This window comes from Pristis pectinata, chromosome 4, assembly GCF_009764475.1.
Source record: "Pristis pectinata isolate sPriPec2 chromosome 4, sPriPec2.1.pri, whole genome shotgun sequence".
Lineage (NCBI taxonomy): Eukaryota > Metazoa > Chordata > Chondrichthyes > Rhinopristiformes > Pristidae > Pristis > Pristis pectinata.
In genome coordinates this window covers 30,998,120-31,016,788 of record NC_067408.1, presented here as the reverse complement: position 1 = coordinate 31,016,788, position 18,669 = coordinate 30,998,120, and the positions used below count along the sequence as shown (strand labels likewise).

General features: G+C 42.3%; 2 protein-coding genes across 4 annotated transcripts in view; one reads left to right on the top strand and one right to left on the bottom strand.

The window, feature by feature from the left end:
* Positions 1 to 2,603, bottom strand: part of LOC127569550 (prostate androgen-regulated mucin-like protein 1 homolog) — a 32,247-nt gene extending 29,644 nt beyond the window's left edge. For 2 of the 3 annotated variants that reach the window (XR_007956212.1, XM_052014302.1), the window contains exons 1-2: positions 2,201 to 2,603; positions 923 to 1,612 (exon numbers count right to left, since the gene is read on the bottom strand). Coding sequence is in view for 2 of the 3 variants with exons in the window: in XM_052014302.1 (XP_051870262.1) it covers positions 923 to 1,612; positions 2,201 to 2,282 (772 nt within the window). In the remaining variant the exon portion in view is untranslated. The remainder of the gene's footprint in view (positions 1 to 922; positions 1,613 to 2,200) is intronic. The other variant, XM_052014301.1, reaches the window with a different exon arrangement.
* Positions 1,115 to 18,669, top strand: part of LOC127569551 (cysteine-rich and transmembrane domain-containing protein 1-like) — a 53,130-nt gene continuing 35,575 nt past the window's right edge. The window contains exon 1 of the transcript XR_007956215.1: positions 1,115 to 1,243. The gene's annotated coding sequence lies outside the window, so the exon portion shown is untranslated. The remainder of the gene's footprint in view (positions 1,244 to 18,669) is intronic.

The following is an 18,669-nucleotide window of genomic DNA, read 5'->3' as shown; positions in this document are numbered from 1 at the left end:
GATATTTTGGAAATTTAGATAATAAAATATAACGATTTTCTTTCTCATTTTACTCTCAAACCAACCTTCATTCCCCTCTTTCTCCTTCTTTATCTGATTGGACATTGAATTCACTCATTTTATGTTGGATTTTCTCCTCAACATTTACGCTGTCAATTTCTTCAATTTGTATGAATACACTGATACATAGTTAGTTGTTCTGTTCACTCTGGTTCCAGGTGTCCCATTTCTTTTGCTGAAATATTATCATCTTACACATTTAGTGTCTTTCCACGCAAAACAAAATACTAAAAACTGAAATTTATGATGGTATGATTAACTGATAGAATTTGTAAGATGCCCTGGTCCAGCAAATTATGGCTCAATGTGTTTCCCAAATGACACTGGAACAGACCATAGCAGGACAGCAAACTAAAATTAATTCAGAATGTGGCCCAAGTCTTACTTCACATTGGCATTTCATCATCTGAGGAAGCATTTTTAAATGTTCTCTATACATCCTTTTAAGTCTCAATATCCTTCTGATAGAGTAATGTATATGCTGTATTAGGCTACACACTAAGGTTTTATATAGGCTGGTTATTACAACTTGGCTTTACTATTTTTTTTAATCACTTGAGAAGAAGCCTCTTCTATGAGATCTATAATCCATTGGAATTTTTAAAGCTTTAAGATTATTGAACCAAGCTGCTTCCATGAGTTATCCTTTCAAATACACTTACATATTCAGTTCTCTCACATCACTGATATTATCCATTCTTCTTGCCGGTTCGACATACTATTATCTCTCACTTCAGAAGCAATGCATAAAACAGAACCCAATGGAAACAGACGGGCAAAGCTCACAGTACATATTTTACAGAGAGTGCTGATATATGGATCTTTAACCAAACATATTTGAAATAGTACCATAAATTCTCACCTGCATTGCCTGGAGCTGCAAATCTATTTTCTCCTTCCGTGCTATTATTTGAGGGACTCTTGCTTAGCAAGGTGGCTTTGCTCGATGATGATAAAAGGGTGGTAGAAGCATCAGGTTTTGTAAAGGTGGCAGTAGAGACTTTTATTGCAGTGACCTCTCTGTATCCGATGCTATTTGTAAGAGAGGTTGGCTCTCCGCTTGTGAAAGAACTATTGCCAGCGAAAGAGTGCAGTGAGGTTGTCTGGGCCGTACTATTTGTTAGCGGATTATCTGTTGTACTAGTTGTAATCTCTCCTTTTAACGAACTATTTGTTATGTTGGGTGAGTAACTTGTTACTATTACTGAACTATTAGAAGTTGCATTGGGAGCTATTGTGGTCGGCACGGCCGTGGCATTAGGAGCTGTGTTGTTTTGAAAAGTGAGATTCATTGCCGCAGTAGAGAGCACAGTGCTGGTTGGGTGACTTGTATTTGAGAAAAATGTTTGACCGAGGGAAGAGGATGTAGACTTTGTCTCTGCACCTTCTTCTGAACTGCGACCTAGTTTTGTGCTGAATGCCGTTGCGTTTTGCAAGGTTGTGGTAAGAGGCGTGGAAAAGCTAAAAGTGGTAGATGAATTTTCTGATAAAAATGTACTGACGTCTGTTGAAAAACCTGCTTGTGTTGTTTCGTGCGTAGCCGAGTCACTAGCTGGTGAAAAAAAAGAGGAAATGTTTACTGATGGTTTAGCGCGCACACATACGAACAGCATGAGAAAACATTCATTTGAGATGCCAGGATGCAGAATACAATCTGCTATATAGTTGGTTTGAAATATAAACACTTGGTTATTCTGCCAGTTCATTTTCTGAACCGACATCTCCGCTCCACAGACTAATGCTGTTTATTTAAGGGTCCATACAACAAGGGCGTTCAGCCCCCCTAACTTAAGCAAAAGTTAACAGAAGACTGGCTACCTCGTTATTCCTTTGTATCCTGCAACTGTAGCCCGGGCATTACACTGGACTGCGTTGGAGGACCGCGAAATGACCGTATCGGCGAGTGGAAAGATTTGTTCAAATCAATATGGTCAAAATCCATTTTCTAAAATAAGACTTTTCCGTCAAAAATACATGTTATATCTGTCAAACAACTCCAACTATATTAACAGTACGAACATTAGAATATTCGTTGGCATTTTGCAAATAATGACATTGCTATACTGAAACTAAGAGTGCAGATTTTCCTTTTGCTTAAACCGAACAGCGTCCACAATATAACATCTTATATTGTACATACCTGAGGCAAAAATAAAGTGCTGCCACACAATGAGCGTCAATTTCGCCCACATTTTGTTTCTGGGGATTCGGGTTCCTTGCATTACCTCCCAAATCGATTCAGCCTTTCAATAACTTAAGTCAAAGTCGTGACATCTGAAATACACGCCTCCAAAGCTGCAACCATAACCTCCCTGAACAGAAATTGCATTTATTGTGCGATGAACAAGGCAGCCCACGTGAGCAGCAACAGTCTGCAGCCGGAACTGAAAGGAATCGACTTAAGGTTGGTGCCCTACACTCCCAGTAAACTGGAGCTGTGCGTCAGTTGAACAATAGACCCAGCCCACTGCAATTTCCAACCCCCGGCGGAGATCGCATTGAGGAGCAAATGCTGGGAATCATTACTGGATGCAGGAGCAGCATTTAACGGGACTGATAGAAATTAAATCTGAAATACTATTCGTAACCTGTTGCAGAGGGTATAACAACCTAGTTGCGGATGTGCGGCAATTTTTTTACTGATCTCTTAACCAACCGCACTGAAGTTTCTCTGCACAACACGGCGCTGCACCAATAGGCGGATCACAGGGGGGAATAATGTTCTTCAGTCAGGCCAGGGTGGGCACTATTACCCGGGCTGGACTTAACCGGCCTTCCGAAATTGGGTATCAGACATGGTGTCTAATTCGTCCTATAGTTATATTCGAAGGTGTTTTGTAATTGATTTGCTCTCCCGCTCCCCTTCCCCCTCCCTCGCCTCTAATTGCTTCTAAAGGATACAGTCTTCCGGAACCGATGAAAGGTCTTGGACCTGAAACACAACCTGTTTCTGTCGCGGGGGCTGCCTGACTTGAGACGGATTCCAGCTTATTTATAAATTATAATTTAAAGTTGATTGTTCCAATTAAATACTTTAAACATTTCCTCTAACCGCGTATTATGATGGAGGTAATTAATTGAGCCCTATATAATTTTCACAATGCTTTTGAACTCGGAGCATTTTTAAAATATGTCACAGTTACTAGCGAATTGTGGTGTGTGACTCTGCCAGAAAGTCTGCACCCAGCCCCGCCTTTCTCCACAGCACCGTCACGCGCTGAACCAAAGTATTTTCAGCTCAGTAATTTATTCAATGCGGAGACAAGCCTTCATCCTGCATCCTCTTTAGTGTAAAGATTATCAATAATACCAGCAGCCTCAGGCCTTCTCTGCTAAAACCAGACGGGGGTGTTTCAATGTCTGGCTAGTATCGTTATATCCGTGGCCTATGTAAAATTCTAATGACCGTAATAAAAACAGAAAATGCTGGCTGCGTCATTGGGAACAGAAACAAGACATTTTTGCATCTCTGTTAGCCATGGGTGAGGTACCAGAAGACTGGAGGATAGCTAATGTTGTCCCCTTGTTCCAAAAGGACAGTAAGGATAAGTCTGGAAGACACAGGCTGGTGAGCCTTACATCAGTGTTAGGGAAATTATCGGTGAAGATCCTGAGGAACAGGATTTACGTTCACTTGGAAAGATAGGGACTGATTGGGAGAAGTCAGCATGGTTTTCTCCAGGGGAGATCGTGTGTCACAAATCTGAGAAGGTAACCAAGGAGACTGATGAAGCCAGGGCAGTAAATGTTGTCTATACGGACTTAGTAAGACTTTTGGCAAGGTCCTGCATGGTAGGCTGGTCCGGAAGGTTAAGGCACAAGGGATCCGAGGCGTGTTAAGTGAACTGGATCCAAAACTGGCTAGGTGATAGGAGGCAGAGGGCAGTGGGTGGATGGGTGTTTTTCTGACTGGAAATCTGTAACAACTGGTGTATCGGGGATTGATGCTGGAACCTTTATTGTTTGTAATATATATAAACGACTTGGATGAGAATGTAGGGGATATGATTAGTATGTTTTCAGACAACACAAAAATTGGTGGGGTCACAGATAATGAAGAAGGTTGTTTAGAGATACACAGAACAGAGGTCAGTTGGAGAGTTAGCCGGAATGGTGGCTCATGGAATTTAATCCCGACAAGTGCAAGGTAATGTGCTCTGGGAGGTCAAATTCTGTTGGGACATACAGAGCAAACAGCAGGGACCTTAAGGAACATTGATGTATTGAGAGACCTTGGGGTGCAAGTCCATAGCTTCCTGAAAGTGGCAACACAGGAAGAAAAAGGCATTTGGCATGCTTACCTTTACAGGCCAAGACTCAATAAGAGTTGGAATATCATATTGCAGTTGTCCAAAATCTTGATTAGACTGAACTTTGGTTAGGCTGAGTATTGTGTACCGTTCTGGTCGCACACCACAGGAAGAATTTGGTAGCGATAGAGAGTGTAGAAGAGATTCACTAGGATGTTGCCTGGAATGGAGGGCTGCAGTTATAAGGACAGGTTGGATAGGCTGGGTTTATTCTCACTGCAATGTAGGAGGGTGAGGGCTGACCTTATGGAGGTTTATAAAATTGAGGGGCATAGATAATCAGAATCTTTTTTTTCCGGGGCAGGGGAGCCTAGAACTGATCAGAGAAGTTTTTGTTTTACAGATAGAAGTTGATGGTTATTGAGAAAGAGCTGCCAAAAGAGGTGGTAGAGGCAAATACAATTACAGCATTTAAAAGGCGTTTCAACAGGTACTTGGATAGGAAAGGAGTAGTAGGATATGGGCATAATGCTGGCAAATGCAATTAGCATCAACAGGCATCATGGTCAGTGAATCATGCCTCAATAAAGACCTGGACCCACTTCAATTCACCTATTGCCACAATAGGTCTGCAGCAGATGCTATATCTCACTGGCTCTCCATTCTGCTCTGGACCACCTGGACAAACTGGAACTCCTATGTCAGACTGTTGTTCATTGACTACAGCTTGGGGTTCAATACTATCATCCCTCGGACCTCTATGTTTTCCTCTGCAATTAGATCCCTCACTGGGAGACCTCATCTCCTCCTCACTGACCATCAACACAAGTGCACCTCAGGGCTGCATGCCTATCCCCCTGCTCTACTCTCTATATCTACGATTGTGTGGTTAAGCATATCTCCAATACCATCTACAAATTTGCTGATGACACCACAGTTATTGACAGAATCACGGATGGTGACAAGGAGGCATACAGGAGTTAGATAAGTCAGCTGGTTGAGTGGTGTCATAACAACAACCTTGCACTTAACGTCAACAAGATAAGGAACTGATTGTGGACTTTAGGATGGGGAAGTTAGGTGAACACACACCCGTCCTCATTGAAGGGTCTGTGATTTAAAGAGTGAGCAGCTTCAAGTTCCTGGGTGTCAACATCTCAGAGGATCTATCCTGGGCCCAGCATATAGATGCAACCATGAAGAAGGAATGCCAGCACCTCTACTTTCTTAGAAGTTTAAGGAGATTCGGCGTGTCATTGAAGACTCTGACAAACTTCTACAGATTTACAGTGGAAAGCATTCTGACTGGTTGCATCATGGCCTTGTATGGAACCCCCCCCCCCCCCCAATGCACAGGAACGCAAGAGGCTACAGAGAGTGGTGGACATAGCCAGTTCCATCATGGGTACAGCTCTCCCCACCATTGAGGACATCAACAAAGGGTGATGTCTCAGGAAGGCAACATCCATCACTAAGGGCTTCCACAATCAGTTCTATGCCCGCTTCTCGATGCTGCCATCAGGCAGGAGGTACAGGAGCCTGAAGACTCACACCTCAAGGTTGAGCAGAAGCATCTTCCTCACTTCCATCAGTTTCTCGAACCAACCTGAAAAACCCTAACCACCTCTGACTATATTTCTTTTTCTCAATTTGTACTAATGTTACATTTATTTGTTTATTTTGTCATGTAAGTTATGTATAATTTTGTTAATTTGAGTCTATGTTAACTTATGCTTGCAATGTACTATGTTGCTGCTGCAAAAATTAACTTTCAAGGCACTTATACCCTGAGTATGTATGCCTATGACAATAAACAATAAACTTGAAACTTGCATGGAAGAGGTGGGTGTAAGGGCCCTCTTCTGTGCTGTACATATCTATGATTCTATGTTTCTATGAGTGACCAAGAAAGCAGGGGACTGTCATAAAAATCCATCTAGTTCACTGATGTTCTTCAGAGACACACCCTGAACATTTATTCCATTCACCAGCAGCAGACAGTAGCTGCAGTGTAAACCATGTACAAAATGCACAGCAGTACTCAACTAGGCTCCGACAGCACCTCCTAAACCTTCCACCTCTACCACCAAGAAGATTAGAAATGCATGGGAACACCACCACCAAGTCACGTACCATCCTGACATGGAAATATATTGTCAGTCCTTCATCATCATTGGGTCTAAATCCTGGAACTCCTTGCCAAACAGCTCTGTGCAACTACATTCATTAGATGGTTTATAGTTGTTCAAGAAGGTGGCTTAATACCACTTTCTCAAAGGTAGTTATAGATGGGAAATAAATGCTGGCCTTGTTGGCAATGCCCAGATCCCAAGAAATAAATATAAAAAGATGCAAAATATCTTAAATTATTGGTTTGACTAATCAGGCCAACCTTTTAGCTGCTATCACAACACCTGCCATTCCCAGCTGTAAACTTTGCATGACTGCGTAAAAGAGAAGATGGAAGCTTAAGGGGAATCAATAGTTTGCAGCTCAATGGGTAGGAGACCATTTGATCTCTGTTCCCTCACAATTCCTAATCCATCAAGATCTCTTCATTCCTAACCTCTGCTGTTCCATCCCTACAAATGAAATGTAAAACAATGACCATAACTTATTTTTGCTACTTAATAGTAAGTCTTTAGAACAAATACGGAACCACTCTGCACCTAATACAATTGCAAAATACTTTATTTCTTTAGCAGCATCAACAAATGCTTTAAAACAGTATATTTGCCCAGAATATAGAATGCCTGTGGCATGATCCATGTGAACCCCAATCCATTTGATCTTCCACGCATTCTGAATTGATGGAAAGTTATAGAGTCATACAGCACAGAAACAGAGACTTTGGCCCAGCATGTCCATGCTGACCATCAGGTAACCAACTATACTATTCCCATTAATCAGCACTTGGTCCACAGCCTTCCATGTCTTGGCGATTCAAATAGTCAGCAATATACTAATGAAATATTGTTAGAGTGTCTGCCTCCACCATCCACTCAGGCAGTGCATTCCACATTCTACTCACTCTCTTCGTGAAAAAATACTTCTTCAGATTCCCTTGTAAACTCTTACCTCATACCTTAAGCTATGCCATCTAGTTTTAGACACCTCTGCTGCAGGGAAAGGTTTTCTGCTATCAACCCTATCTATGCCCCTCTTAATTTTGTATATCTCTACCAGGTCCCCTCTCAGCCTCCTCCACTTCAAGGAAAGCAAACCCAATCTCTGCTCATAACTGCAATGCTTCATCCCAGGCAACAACCTGGTGAATCTCCTCTGCACTCTCTCCAATGCAATCATATCTTTCCTCCAGTCCAGTGACCAGGACTGTATACAGTAGTCCTGTATACAGTTTGGCCTGACCAAAGTTTTATAATGTTGTACCATAACCCCCCCAATCTTATATTCTAATAAGAGCAAATATCCCATGTGCTTACTTCACCAACTTACCCATCTGTGCTGCCGCCTTCAGAGATCCTTGGACTTCTACCCTAAGGTCCCTCTGTTCCTCAGTACTCCCTAGTACCCTATAATTTGTGGTGTATGTCCTATCCTTATTAGTCTTCCTAACGTGCATCACCTCAGACGTATCGGAATTAAATTCCTCTGCCATTGTACTTCCCATCTGACCAACTGATTGATATCATCCTGTAGCCTAACACTACCCCCCCACTACCAACAACACAACCAATTTTCATGACATCTGCAATCTTACTAATCATACTCATGTCCAAATCATTAATGTATATAACAAATAGTTAGGGTCCCAGCATTGATCCCTGATGTGCACCACTGGTTACAAGCTTCCAATCACAAAAACAACACTTTACCATCATCCCCTGCCTCCTATTACCAAATCAATTTTGGATCCAATTTGCCAACTAATGTTGGATCCCATGGACTCAACTTTTGGACCAGTTTCCCACATGGTTTCCAGGCATATCCCCACTGTCCTTTGGGAACAAAGGGACAACATTAGTTATCCTCCAGTCTTCTGGGACCTCACCCATGGCTAACGAAGATGCAAAAATTTCCACAAGAGCCCCAGCAATTTCCTCCCTTGCTTCCTGTAGCATTCTCTCCAGGAGATTGATTTCCTCAAAACTTCTGGCAACCCAAATTTAGTTTGCAATTTGAGCACAGCAGTGTCATGAAGAAGAGCACTCAGATGTCTGTGAAATGAAGAAACTTCAGGAAGTGGTACAGACTGTGTGAATGGGCTTGTCAAGAATGGATGAAGTCAAAAACCATATAAAAGGTGGGATTTATTAAACATGATAAGCCACAAATAAATAATGTGTTTAAACAAAATTTAAATTTAGAATTTTTTTCAAACTATATATATACTCAAAAAAGCATGTTGTATAAAATAGAATACAAAATTAGACTCATCGACATTGAACTACACTTCAGTATTTTTCATTCAAAGCTCTTGATAAAACTAGGCATCTTACCGTACTTGTTTAGCAAACACCATTTTGGCGAAACTCCAAAATGGAGTTTGCAGACATATGCACTCAAAAAGCTTGCATTGAAATAATATTCAGAATCAGAATCAAGTTTATTATCACTGACATATGTCTGAAATTTGTTGTTTTGCGGCAGCAGTACAGTGCAAGACAGAAAGACATAAAAATTACTATAAGTTACAAAAATAAATAAATAGTGCAAAAGAGGAATAACGAGGTAGTGTTCATGGGTTCATGGACCGTTCAGAAATCTGATGGTGGAGGGGAAGAAGCTGTTCCTAAAATGTTGAGTGTGGATCTTCAGGCTCCTGTACCTCCTCTCCGATGGTAGTAACATGAAGGGGGCATGTCCCCGGTGGTTAGGGTCCTTAATGATGGATGCCGCCTTCTTGAGGCACCAACTCTTGAAGATGATCTCGATGGCGGGGAGAATCATGCCTGTGATGGAGCTAGCTGAGTCTACAACACTCTGCAGCCTCTTTCGATCCTGCACACTGGAGCTTCCATACCAGGCAGTGATGCAACCAGTCAGAATGTTCTCCACCATACATCTGTAGAAACTTGCAAGAGTTTTTGGTGACATACCAAATCTCCTCAAACCCTTAATGAAGTAGAGCCACTGGCGTACCTTCTTCATGATTGTATCAATGTGTTGGGCCCAAGATAGATCCTCTGAGATGTTGACACCCAGGTACTTGAAGCTGCTCACCCTTTCCACCACTGACCCCTCACTGAGGACTGGTGTGTATTCTCCCGACTTCCCCTTCCTGAAGTCCACATTCAATTCCTTGGTCTTGCTGACATTGAGTGTTAGGTTGTTGCTGCGACACCACTCAACCAATCTCTCTCACTTCTTTACTCCTCCTCATCACCATCTGAGATTCTGCCAACAACAGTGGTGTCATCGGCGAATTTATAGATGGCATTTGAGCTGTGCCTAGCCGCACAGTCATGAGTGCAAAGAGAGTAGAGCAGTGGGCTAAGCACGCATCCTTGAGGTGCGCCTGTGTTGATTGTCAGCGAGGAGGAGATATTACTACCGATCCGCACTGACTGTGGTCTCCCAATAAGGAAGTCGAGGATCCAGTTGCAGAGGGAGGTACACAGGCCCAGTTTTGAAGCTTGTTGATTAGCATTGAGGGGATGATGGTGTTGGAACGCCGAGCTGTAATCGATAAAAAGCAGGCTGACATATGTTTTGCTGTGCAGAGTGCAGAGCCAGTGAGATTGCGTCCACTGTAGACCTGTTGTGGCAGTAGGCAAATTGCAGTGGGTCCAGGTCCTTGCTCAGGTAGGAGTTAATTCTAGCCATGACCAATGTCTCAAAGCACTTCATCACTGTAGATGTGAGTGCTACTGGGCAATAGTCATTGAGGTAGCTCACCCTGCTCTTCTTGGGCACCGATATGATTGATGCCCTTTTGAAGCAGGCGGGAACCTCCAAATGCAGCAGTGAGAGGTTGAAGATGTCCTTGAACACTCCAGCCAGTTGGTCAGCACAGATTTTCAGTACCCTGCCAGGTACACCATCGGGGCCTGACGCCTTGCGAGGGTTCACCTTCTTGAAGGATGTTCTGACGTCGGCCTCTGAGACAGAGATCACAGGGTTGCCAGATGCTGTGGATATTCACACAGGTGTAGTGTTATTCTCCCTTTCAAAGTGTGCATAGTCTAATGTAGGTGTCTTTACTGTCCAGATGCTCCAAAGATGAGTATAGGGCCAGGGAGATGGTGATCGCCGTAGATCTGTTTCAGTGGTAGGTGAATTGCAGTGGGTCAACATTGTCTGGGAAGTTGGAGTTATTGCATGCCATGACCAGCTTCTCGAAGTACTTTATGATGGTGGATGTCAGAGCCACTGGGCGGTAGTCATTAATGTACGTTACCTTGTTTCTCTTTGGTACTGGGATGATAGTGGTCTTCTTAAAGCAGGTGGGAACCTCAGATTGAAGCAGGAAAGTTCTCAGATTATTTTGAAGCAAAGCTATGCTCATATTGTTGTACCCAAATCTACTCCATTCCCAGTCGGAGAGTCAGGTAAAAATAAAATGTGGTTAAAAACCAAATCCAAATAATGTGCTGATGTATGATTTAAATGTACAGATACAATTTTAACTAATCTGAATATAAATTGAGATTTCTTATTTTCTCTTTCAGAATCAATAGCCTTCAATGACCTATTTAGAAAGTGGATTAAAATCCTTTATTCCTTAAATTTAAAAATGGAACAAAGCTCATTGTTCTGGACATAAGTCATTTGTTTACAGTTCCTTGGTCATCTTAACTTTTCCCTAGTTAGAAAAACTAAAAATAGGATTAATTTATTTTCTTGAGGAACTATAAATAATTCCCAACATTCATACAAGATTTCTTTCCAAAGCTGTTTGAAAATGTCAGTAAAACTTTGCCTTTTAACCCTCTCAGTAAGCAATTTCAACAGAATTGGTGTGTGTTATCCAGTAACTAAAAATGTAGTATATCACAGCTATTGCAATACCTGAACGTATTGAACTCAATATTGAATCCCAAAGCCTGCAACATGCTCAGATGTAAAGTGAGGTGCTGTGCCTCAGGCTTATGTTGGGTTATAAATTCTAGCAACAGTACATAATACATGTAATCAATATCCAAAAAATGCAGCACACCACGATTTAAAGTCCAGCCATAACTAACAAAATACTCACCAATTTTCCTAAAATGTGGGCAGAAAAATGTTCAGTGACAATCACCATAGGCAATTTTTGTTTTGTTTACTACCCTTATCTTAACCTTCTGAAATCCTGATCTTGAACAAACTAAAACACACGGTACCCCCTTTGTTATAGTTCTCCAAGTCCTTGTAATTACTGGAAACACAGCTAAAAAGACAGTGTATGTGACACAGAGTCTTGGCTCAAATTTCTCCTTCTCAAACTTTATCTCAAACAGTTAATGTGTACCATATCAAGAACAGCAGTAGGTACAGAAGACTGATTATCTAACCCATCTTAATTCAAGTGTCCAGAATATAAAATTACAATCCGCTGTCGCATTATCTGAATAGATTTTGTACAGAACTAAAGCTTCCCACCCCTTCACATCTCAGCCACTAGTAATATCACTGGGCATTCCATTTGTGATGAAATACTCCTTACCTCAGACAATACCTATTCCAGTAATTTGATTACCTTGAAATAATGCATCATATTTACCTTCCCAATGTTGTCTAAATCCTGTCACTTTCTGTAAAGCTTTTTCTCAGATACTTTCTTCAATGGGAAATGAACCCAATTTTCTCCAGTCTTTTCTCTTTATGGCTGTGGCATGGTGGTCTCACAGCTTCAGCAACCTGGACTTCATCCTGACTTCTGGTGCTATCTGTGTGATTGCATGGGTTTTTCCTGGGTACTCTGGTTTCTTCCCACTTCTCAATAACATGCTGGCTGTTAGGTTAATTAGCTGCTGTAGATTAACCCTAGAGTAGGTAACTGATGGGAGAATTGTGGGTGTTAATGGGCATGTGAACGAGAATAGGTTACAGGGAAATAAGGGGAGGAACAGAATTGATGGGGTTGTTCTGGCAGCCGGACACAATGAAGCAAATATCCTTCTTCAATGCTGCAAGGAAAATGTTCATTCCTTTCTTCTGGCTTAGTCTCTAGGGCTTATACCTTGGAGACCAAGATGGAACATAATGCTTAAGGTGTATCTAAGAGAGACATAAGAGACTGTAAATGTTGGAATCTGGAGCAACAAACAATCTGCTGGAGGAACTCAGTGGATTGGGCAGCATCTGTGGGCGGAAAGGAATTTCAACATTTTGGGTTGAATCCCAGCATCAGGGAGAGTGGAGAAGGAAGATAGCCAGTATAAGGAGAAGGGGTGAGAGGGGTCAGTAGGTGTTTGGTGGACTAAGGATGGATAGGTGAAGGATGACAGGCAAATGGAGCCAGGAGGAGGAAGAGGAGAGGTGGAGTGGGAGACTGAGGCAGATGGATAATAGGTAGAAGCAGGCAGACAAAGAAAAGAAAAATAAGGCAAATGAAGCCAGGTGGAGGGAGAGGAGAATGAAGGTGGAGACAGCTAGGAGGATGATACGCTGGAACACAAAGGCTGACAGTGCTGGAAGTAAGGAGGTGATAATGGGAACCAATGGGGGAGAGATGAAGCACAGATGGAACCAAATGGGAGATGGGGCAGGGAGGAATCTGGTGGGTGAACTGTGTTGATCGCAGGTGGATGTAATCGGAATGGGGAGGTGAATGAAAATGGGTGATGCAGCTGGATAGCAGGTATAGGGGAGGGGATAAAATGGGACTGAACATGGATTGGAGGTGGGGGGGGGGGAAGAATACATGAGGTAAGGGTTACCTGAAATTGGAAAATTTAATGTTTATACCATTGGGTTGTAGACTACCCAGGGGGAATATGAAGTGTTGTTCCTCTAGTTTTGTTGGATCTGTGGAGAAGGCCAAGGATGGACAGGTCAGTGTGGGAATGGGAAGGAGATCTGAAATGGCATGAAACCAGGACCTCACAAAGCGTAGGTGGTCTGCAACTCTGTCGCCTAGTTTGCGCTTGGTCTCACCAATGTAGGGAGGCCACATTGGGAGCACCGAATGCAGTAGACAAGATTGGAGGAGGTGCACGTGAATCTCTGCATCACCTGGAAGGGCTGGTTAGGTCCCTGGATGGTGGTGAAGGAGGAGTTGTAAGAATAAGTGTTGCACCTTCTACAGTTACAGGGGAAAGTGCCAGGGGTCAGGGAGGGGTGGGTCGGAAGGGATGAGCAGACCAAGGAGCCATGGAGGGAGTGATCCCTGTGAAAGGTAGAAAGTGGTGGGGAGAAGATGTGGCTAGTGGTGGGATTTTGTTACAGCTGGCAGAAATGACAAAGGATAATGTCCTGGATGCGGAGGCTCATAGGATGAAAGATGAGGACCAGGGGAACTCTATCTCAGTTCGGTTTGAAGGGAGGTGACGTGAGAGCAGAAGTCCAGGAAATGGAGGAAATGTGAGAGAGGGCTCTTATCAACCACAGTGGAAAGCCACATTTCCTGAAGGAGAAGGACATTTCAGAAGTTCTCAAATGGAATGCCTCATCTTGACAGCTGATGCAGTGGAGACAGAGAAACTGGGAGAAAGGGATGGCATCCTTACAAGTGACAGTGTGGGAAGAGGTGTAATCTAGGTAGCTTGTGGGAGTCAGTGGGTTTATAGTAAATGTCCATAAAATGTCCATCTTTAGCCAGAGGTTGGTGAATTTGTGGAATTCCTTGCCAGGTACAGCAGTGGAGGCCAGATCATTGGAGGCGTTTAAGGAAGAGATAGACATATATCTAAATAGTCGGGGTATCAAGGGATATGGGGATAAGGCCGGAAATTGGGGTTAGAATAGTGTGAGTTTTTTTGGCACCTGCCCCCCCCCCAATTTCTCATTTCTTTTTCTTTTTTCCCTTTTCCTTGGAGCAGACTCAATGGGCCGAATGGCCTACTTCTGCTCCCTTGTCTTGTGATCTTGTGAAACCATAAGATATAGAAGCAGAATTAGGCCATTCAGCCCATCTAGTCTGCTCTGTTGTTCAATCACGGCTGATTTTTTTTAACCCTATTCTCCTGCCTTCTCCCCATAAACCTTAACCCCCTTACTGATCAAGAACCTATCAATTGCTGCCTTAAATACACCTAATGACTTGGCCTCCACAGCCATCTGTGGTGACGAATTCCATAGATTCACCACCCTCTGGCTGAAGAAATTTCCCCCTCATCTCAGTTTTAAAGGGACGTCCCTTTATTCTGAGGCTGTGCTCTCAGATCCTAGACTCTCCAACTAATGGAAACATCTTCTCCACATCCACTCTATCCAGACCTTTCATTATCTGGTAGGTTTCAATGAGATCCCACCTCAGTGGATGTCAGTGGTCAATGAATAGTTTGTCTCCTGACAGACCCAGAAAAGGAGGAGAAGTGTCATAGATGGTCCAAGTTAATTTAAGAGTGGGGTAGATGTCTATAGCGAAAATGATAAAATTGACAAGTTCCGCATGGGTGCGGGAAGCATCACCAATGCAGTTGTCAATGTAATGGAGAAAGAGTTGAGGAGTGGTACCAAAGAAAGTTTGGGGCAAGACTGTTTCACATAGCCAATGAAAAGACAGGCGCAGCAAGGACCCTTGCAAGTCCCCATGACTACACACCTTTAATTTGTAGGAAGTGAGAAGTTGTTCGGGGTAAGAACGAGTTTATTCAGGTGGATAAGACTGTTGGTGTGGGAGAACTGGTTGAACCTTTGCTGCAGAAAGAAGCAGGGGGCTTTATGACCTTCCTGTTGGGAGATGGATGCATATAAAGACTGGGCACCACTAGTGAAGATGAGGTGGTTGGGGCCAGGGAATTGGAAGTTGTCAAAATGGTGGAGGGCTTGCGAGGTGTCTCAGATGAAAGTGGGAAGGGACTGGACAAGTGGAGACAAGATAGAGTTAACGTATAAGGAGATAAGTTCAATGGGGCAAGAGCAGACAGAAACAATGGCCCTACCAAGACAGTCCTATTTGTGGATCTTGGGTAAGAGATAGAAGCAGGGTTGGAGCACCATCAGGTTGGAGACTGATGTGATGAGATTTCGGACAGTGTAGGAGACACTGGCTTGGAGTTCATCAGTGGGGTCATGGTCCAGGAGTAGGTTTGATAAGGTATCTGAAACTGCCATCTGGCTTCTTCAAAATGTTCTTTCCCCTTCAAAATGCAAGGAGGGGTTATCAGTGGGGAGTGAGTGCTCCTTGCCAAAGAAATAGGCACAGAGGTGGAGACAACAGAAGAAGAGCTTGACATCATGGTGGGCCTGGAACTTGTTGAGGTGCGGGCACAGGGATACAAAGGTAATGCCTCTGCTAAGGACTGACCGCTCAGCATCAGAGAGGGGGAAGCTGGGGGAGGGAGGATGGTGAAATGGTGAAGATCCAGCAGTGGTTGGAGCTGGGGAAAGGCATGAGATCATAAGAGGGTAATAGGAGAGGGGGCTCGGTAAGGCCAAACTAAACTGAAGATCAGATGTTGTGCATGCATCTGGTATTTTGAATAGCATTCTTTCAAAAGGTGTATAAAAATATATTTTAAATATACTGTATTGATATATTAGACTATTTAGCATTGAAAAAATGAATGAGTTATTTGAACCTTTACATAAGCAAATTTCACAGGGAACTAATCAAAGAACCATGGATTAAATAGTGTGATGCTTATCAAATAGTTGGAAATAATTTGAAAACTGAAAGGCCTGGATACTGAAAAGCCTGCATAGAGTGGACATGGAGAGGATGTTCCCATTAGTTGGAGAGGATGTTCCCATTAGTAGGAGAGTGTAGAATCTGAAGGCACAGCCCTCAGAATAAATTGACGTCCCTTTAAAACTGAGATGAGGAGGAGTTTCTTCAGCTAGAAGGTGGTTAATCTGTGGAATTTGTTGCCACAGAGGGCAGTGGAGGCCAATTCATTGGGTGTATTTAAGGCAGAGATTGATAGGTTCTTGATTGGTAAGGGGGTTAGGGGTAACAGAGAGAAGTTGGGAGAATGGGGTTGAAAGAAAAAGCCATGATGAATGGCAGAGCAGATTTGACAGGCCGAATGGCCTGATTCTACTCCTATGTCTTATGGTTTTAATTTATTAAGGGACTTCCCAGGAGATTCCAAGTTTATTTATTATACACATCTATCATTTTAAAAAGTGCATCTCCAAGATGGATTAGACAGTAGATGGATAATTTTGAATTAACAATATTCTATATCATATTTTGGCCATTAGTTTCTTTCCTTGCAGAATCATTAAGAATATGTTCGAGTGAAAACTGAAAATAGCAAATCTTGAGATGTTACACATATGCCACCTATTGGAGGATTTAGAATTGACATTAATTAGTTCTGCCCAAAATAGCTTTGGGGCAATCTTAACTATCAGCAACTGTCAGCAAACTTCCAGGGTGGGGGAGGAGCAATGCTGACAAGGTGAATCATTAATTTCCTCTGTAGATTTTAACCAGTCAAGGTCTGTAACATAGGATTATTTGTTTGCCAATTCAATAATATCTAAGAGGGGCAGCCTGCCCATTTGCAGAATGGGATTTCCAGAGATACTGCAAAGAGTTATTTAAAGCACAGATATAACTTTTAAAGCACAAATGAATCTTTTAAAGGAAGAATCCATTCTCATTACTATTAGTTTCTACATTGACTGGAAATATCTCAAACCTCTAGTTTTTCCAATATGTCCATAGAGGTCCTAGTTTAAGTGAGTTGTCCTCCTCAGATGGTGAAAAAGCGGCCAGGAGAAAGAGGTAACAGATTTTGGGAGCATAATCCAATGTCCCTGGCCAGAACAATGGGAAAAGATTAATGGCCTGAGCAAATAAGTAGGGGTGAGTTCAAATTTTCATATATGTTTCTCTACATAACACATCATGACAGTACTTCCCTTCCCAATTGTACACTGCTCCCCCCCCCCACCTTCCCCATTATCACCTGTCACTTCCTCCAGCACTCTTAACACTTCCTTTTCCTGCGACATATTCTTCTCCAATGGTCACAAGAAGTCACTGTATCACTTCTTCTCATTCCAATTGCATGCTACAAAAATAAAATACTGCACTTGGTGAAAATCTGAAATTAAAACAAAAATTACTGGAAAGACTCTTATGAAAGGTTTTTGACTTGAAACCTTCTGTATGTTTCTCTCACTAAATATGCTTCTTAACCTGCTGGAATTATTTCCAGCATTTTCTGTTCTTATTTCCAAAAATAAGCTTACTATTTTCAGGACAGACAGGAAAATATTTTGTTCTCTCAATGGCAGTAATTGCAAAACAATGATCATGGGGTATTAGCATAAAAGCTGGAAGGGCTTTAATAGAGTGGACATGGGAAACACATGTACAGTATAAGTGTCCAGAACAAGGGAGCGTAAATGGCATAATCACTGACAGATCTAATAAAGCATTTTGGAGGAACTTATTTACAAGCAGTGGTGCAAATATGAATTTCCCTACTACATGTGAGGTGAAAACAAGGGATGGGTGTGAGAACAGACTAGAAAGTAGTAATTAGTCGAAGGAAGTTTGTTTGGAGCCTCCTCCCTATAGAGACCAGATAGATGAATGACCCATTTCTGTACTTTAGATTTTTCATCCTATACATTGGGGAAGACAAAGGCTGTGTCATGTGGCAAAACATTCTGATATTGGCACCAAACACTTGATTGAGAGTGTTTAATTCCCAAGGATCAAGGGATAAATTCAGTGCTTAATTAAAAGTATCTCATGTTGATGCCCCATAGTCACTTCTCTAAGTCAACAAAAAACATTATATTTCTGCCTTTTTATCTATTCATCCATGTATATATCAAGTTCACTGGGGTTTTTTTTCATCTTATTTTGTTCCTTTATCTCAATTTTCTATATATACAGTCATAGAACTCCTGGATACAGGCCCTTTGGCCTACTGAGTCTATGCTGACAATCAAGCACCCATTCTAGCCTCCACAATCCACTGGAATAGAGGATTTCAAAATTTCATCACCTTCTAAAAGAAATTTCTACGCACCTCAATTTTTAATGACTGCTCCCTTATTTTGTATCCCTGTCTCCCATTCGTGGAAACAGCTCAATATCTACTCTGTCATGCGACCTTAGGATATTATATGTTTAAGATCACCCTGATTCTGAACTCCAAAGAATACAGTTCCAGCTTCTTTAGCTACTCATGACACCCCTCACATCCCAGAAATCAGCTGAGTGAATCTCTTTTGGATTGCCTCCAATACTAGTAAATCCTTTCTTAAATAAGGAGCCCAAATCTGTGCTCAGTACTCCATGTGTGGCATCACCAACACCCTGTATAATTGTAACAATCCTCAT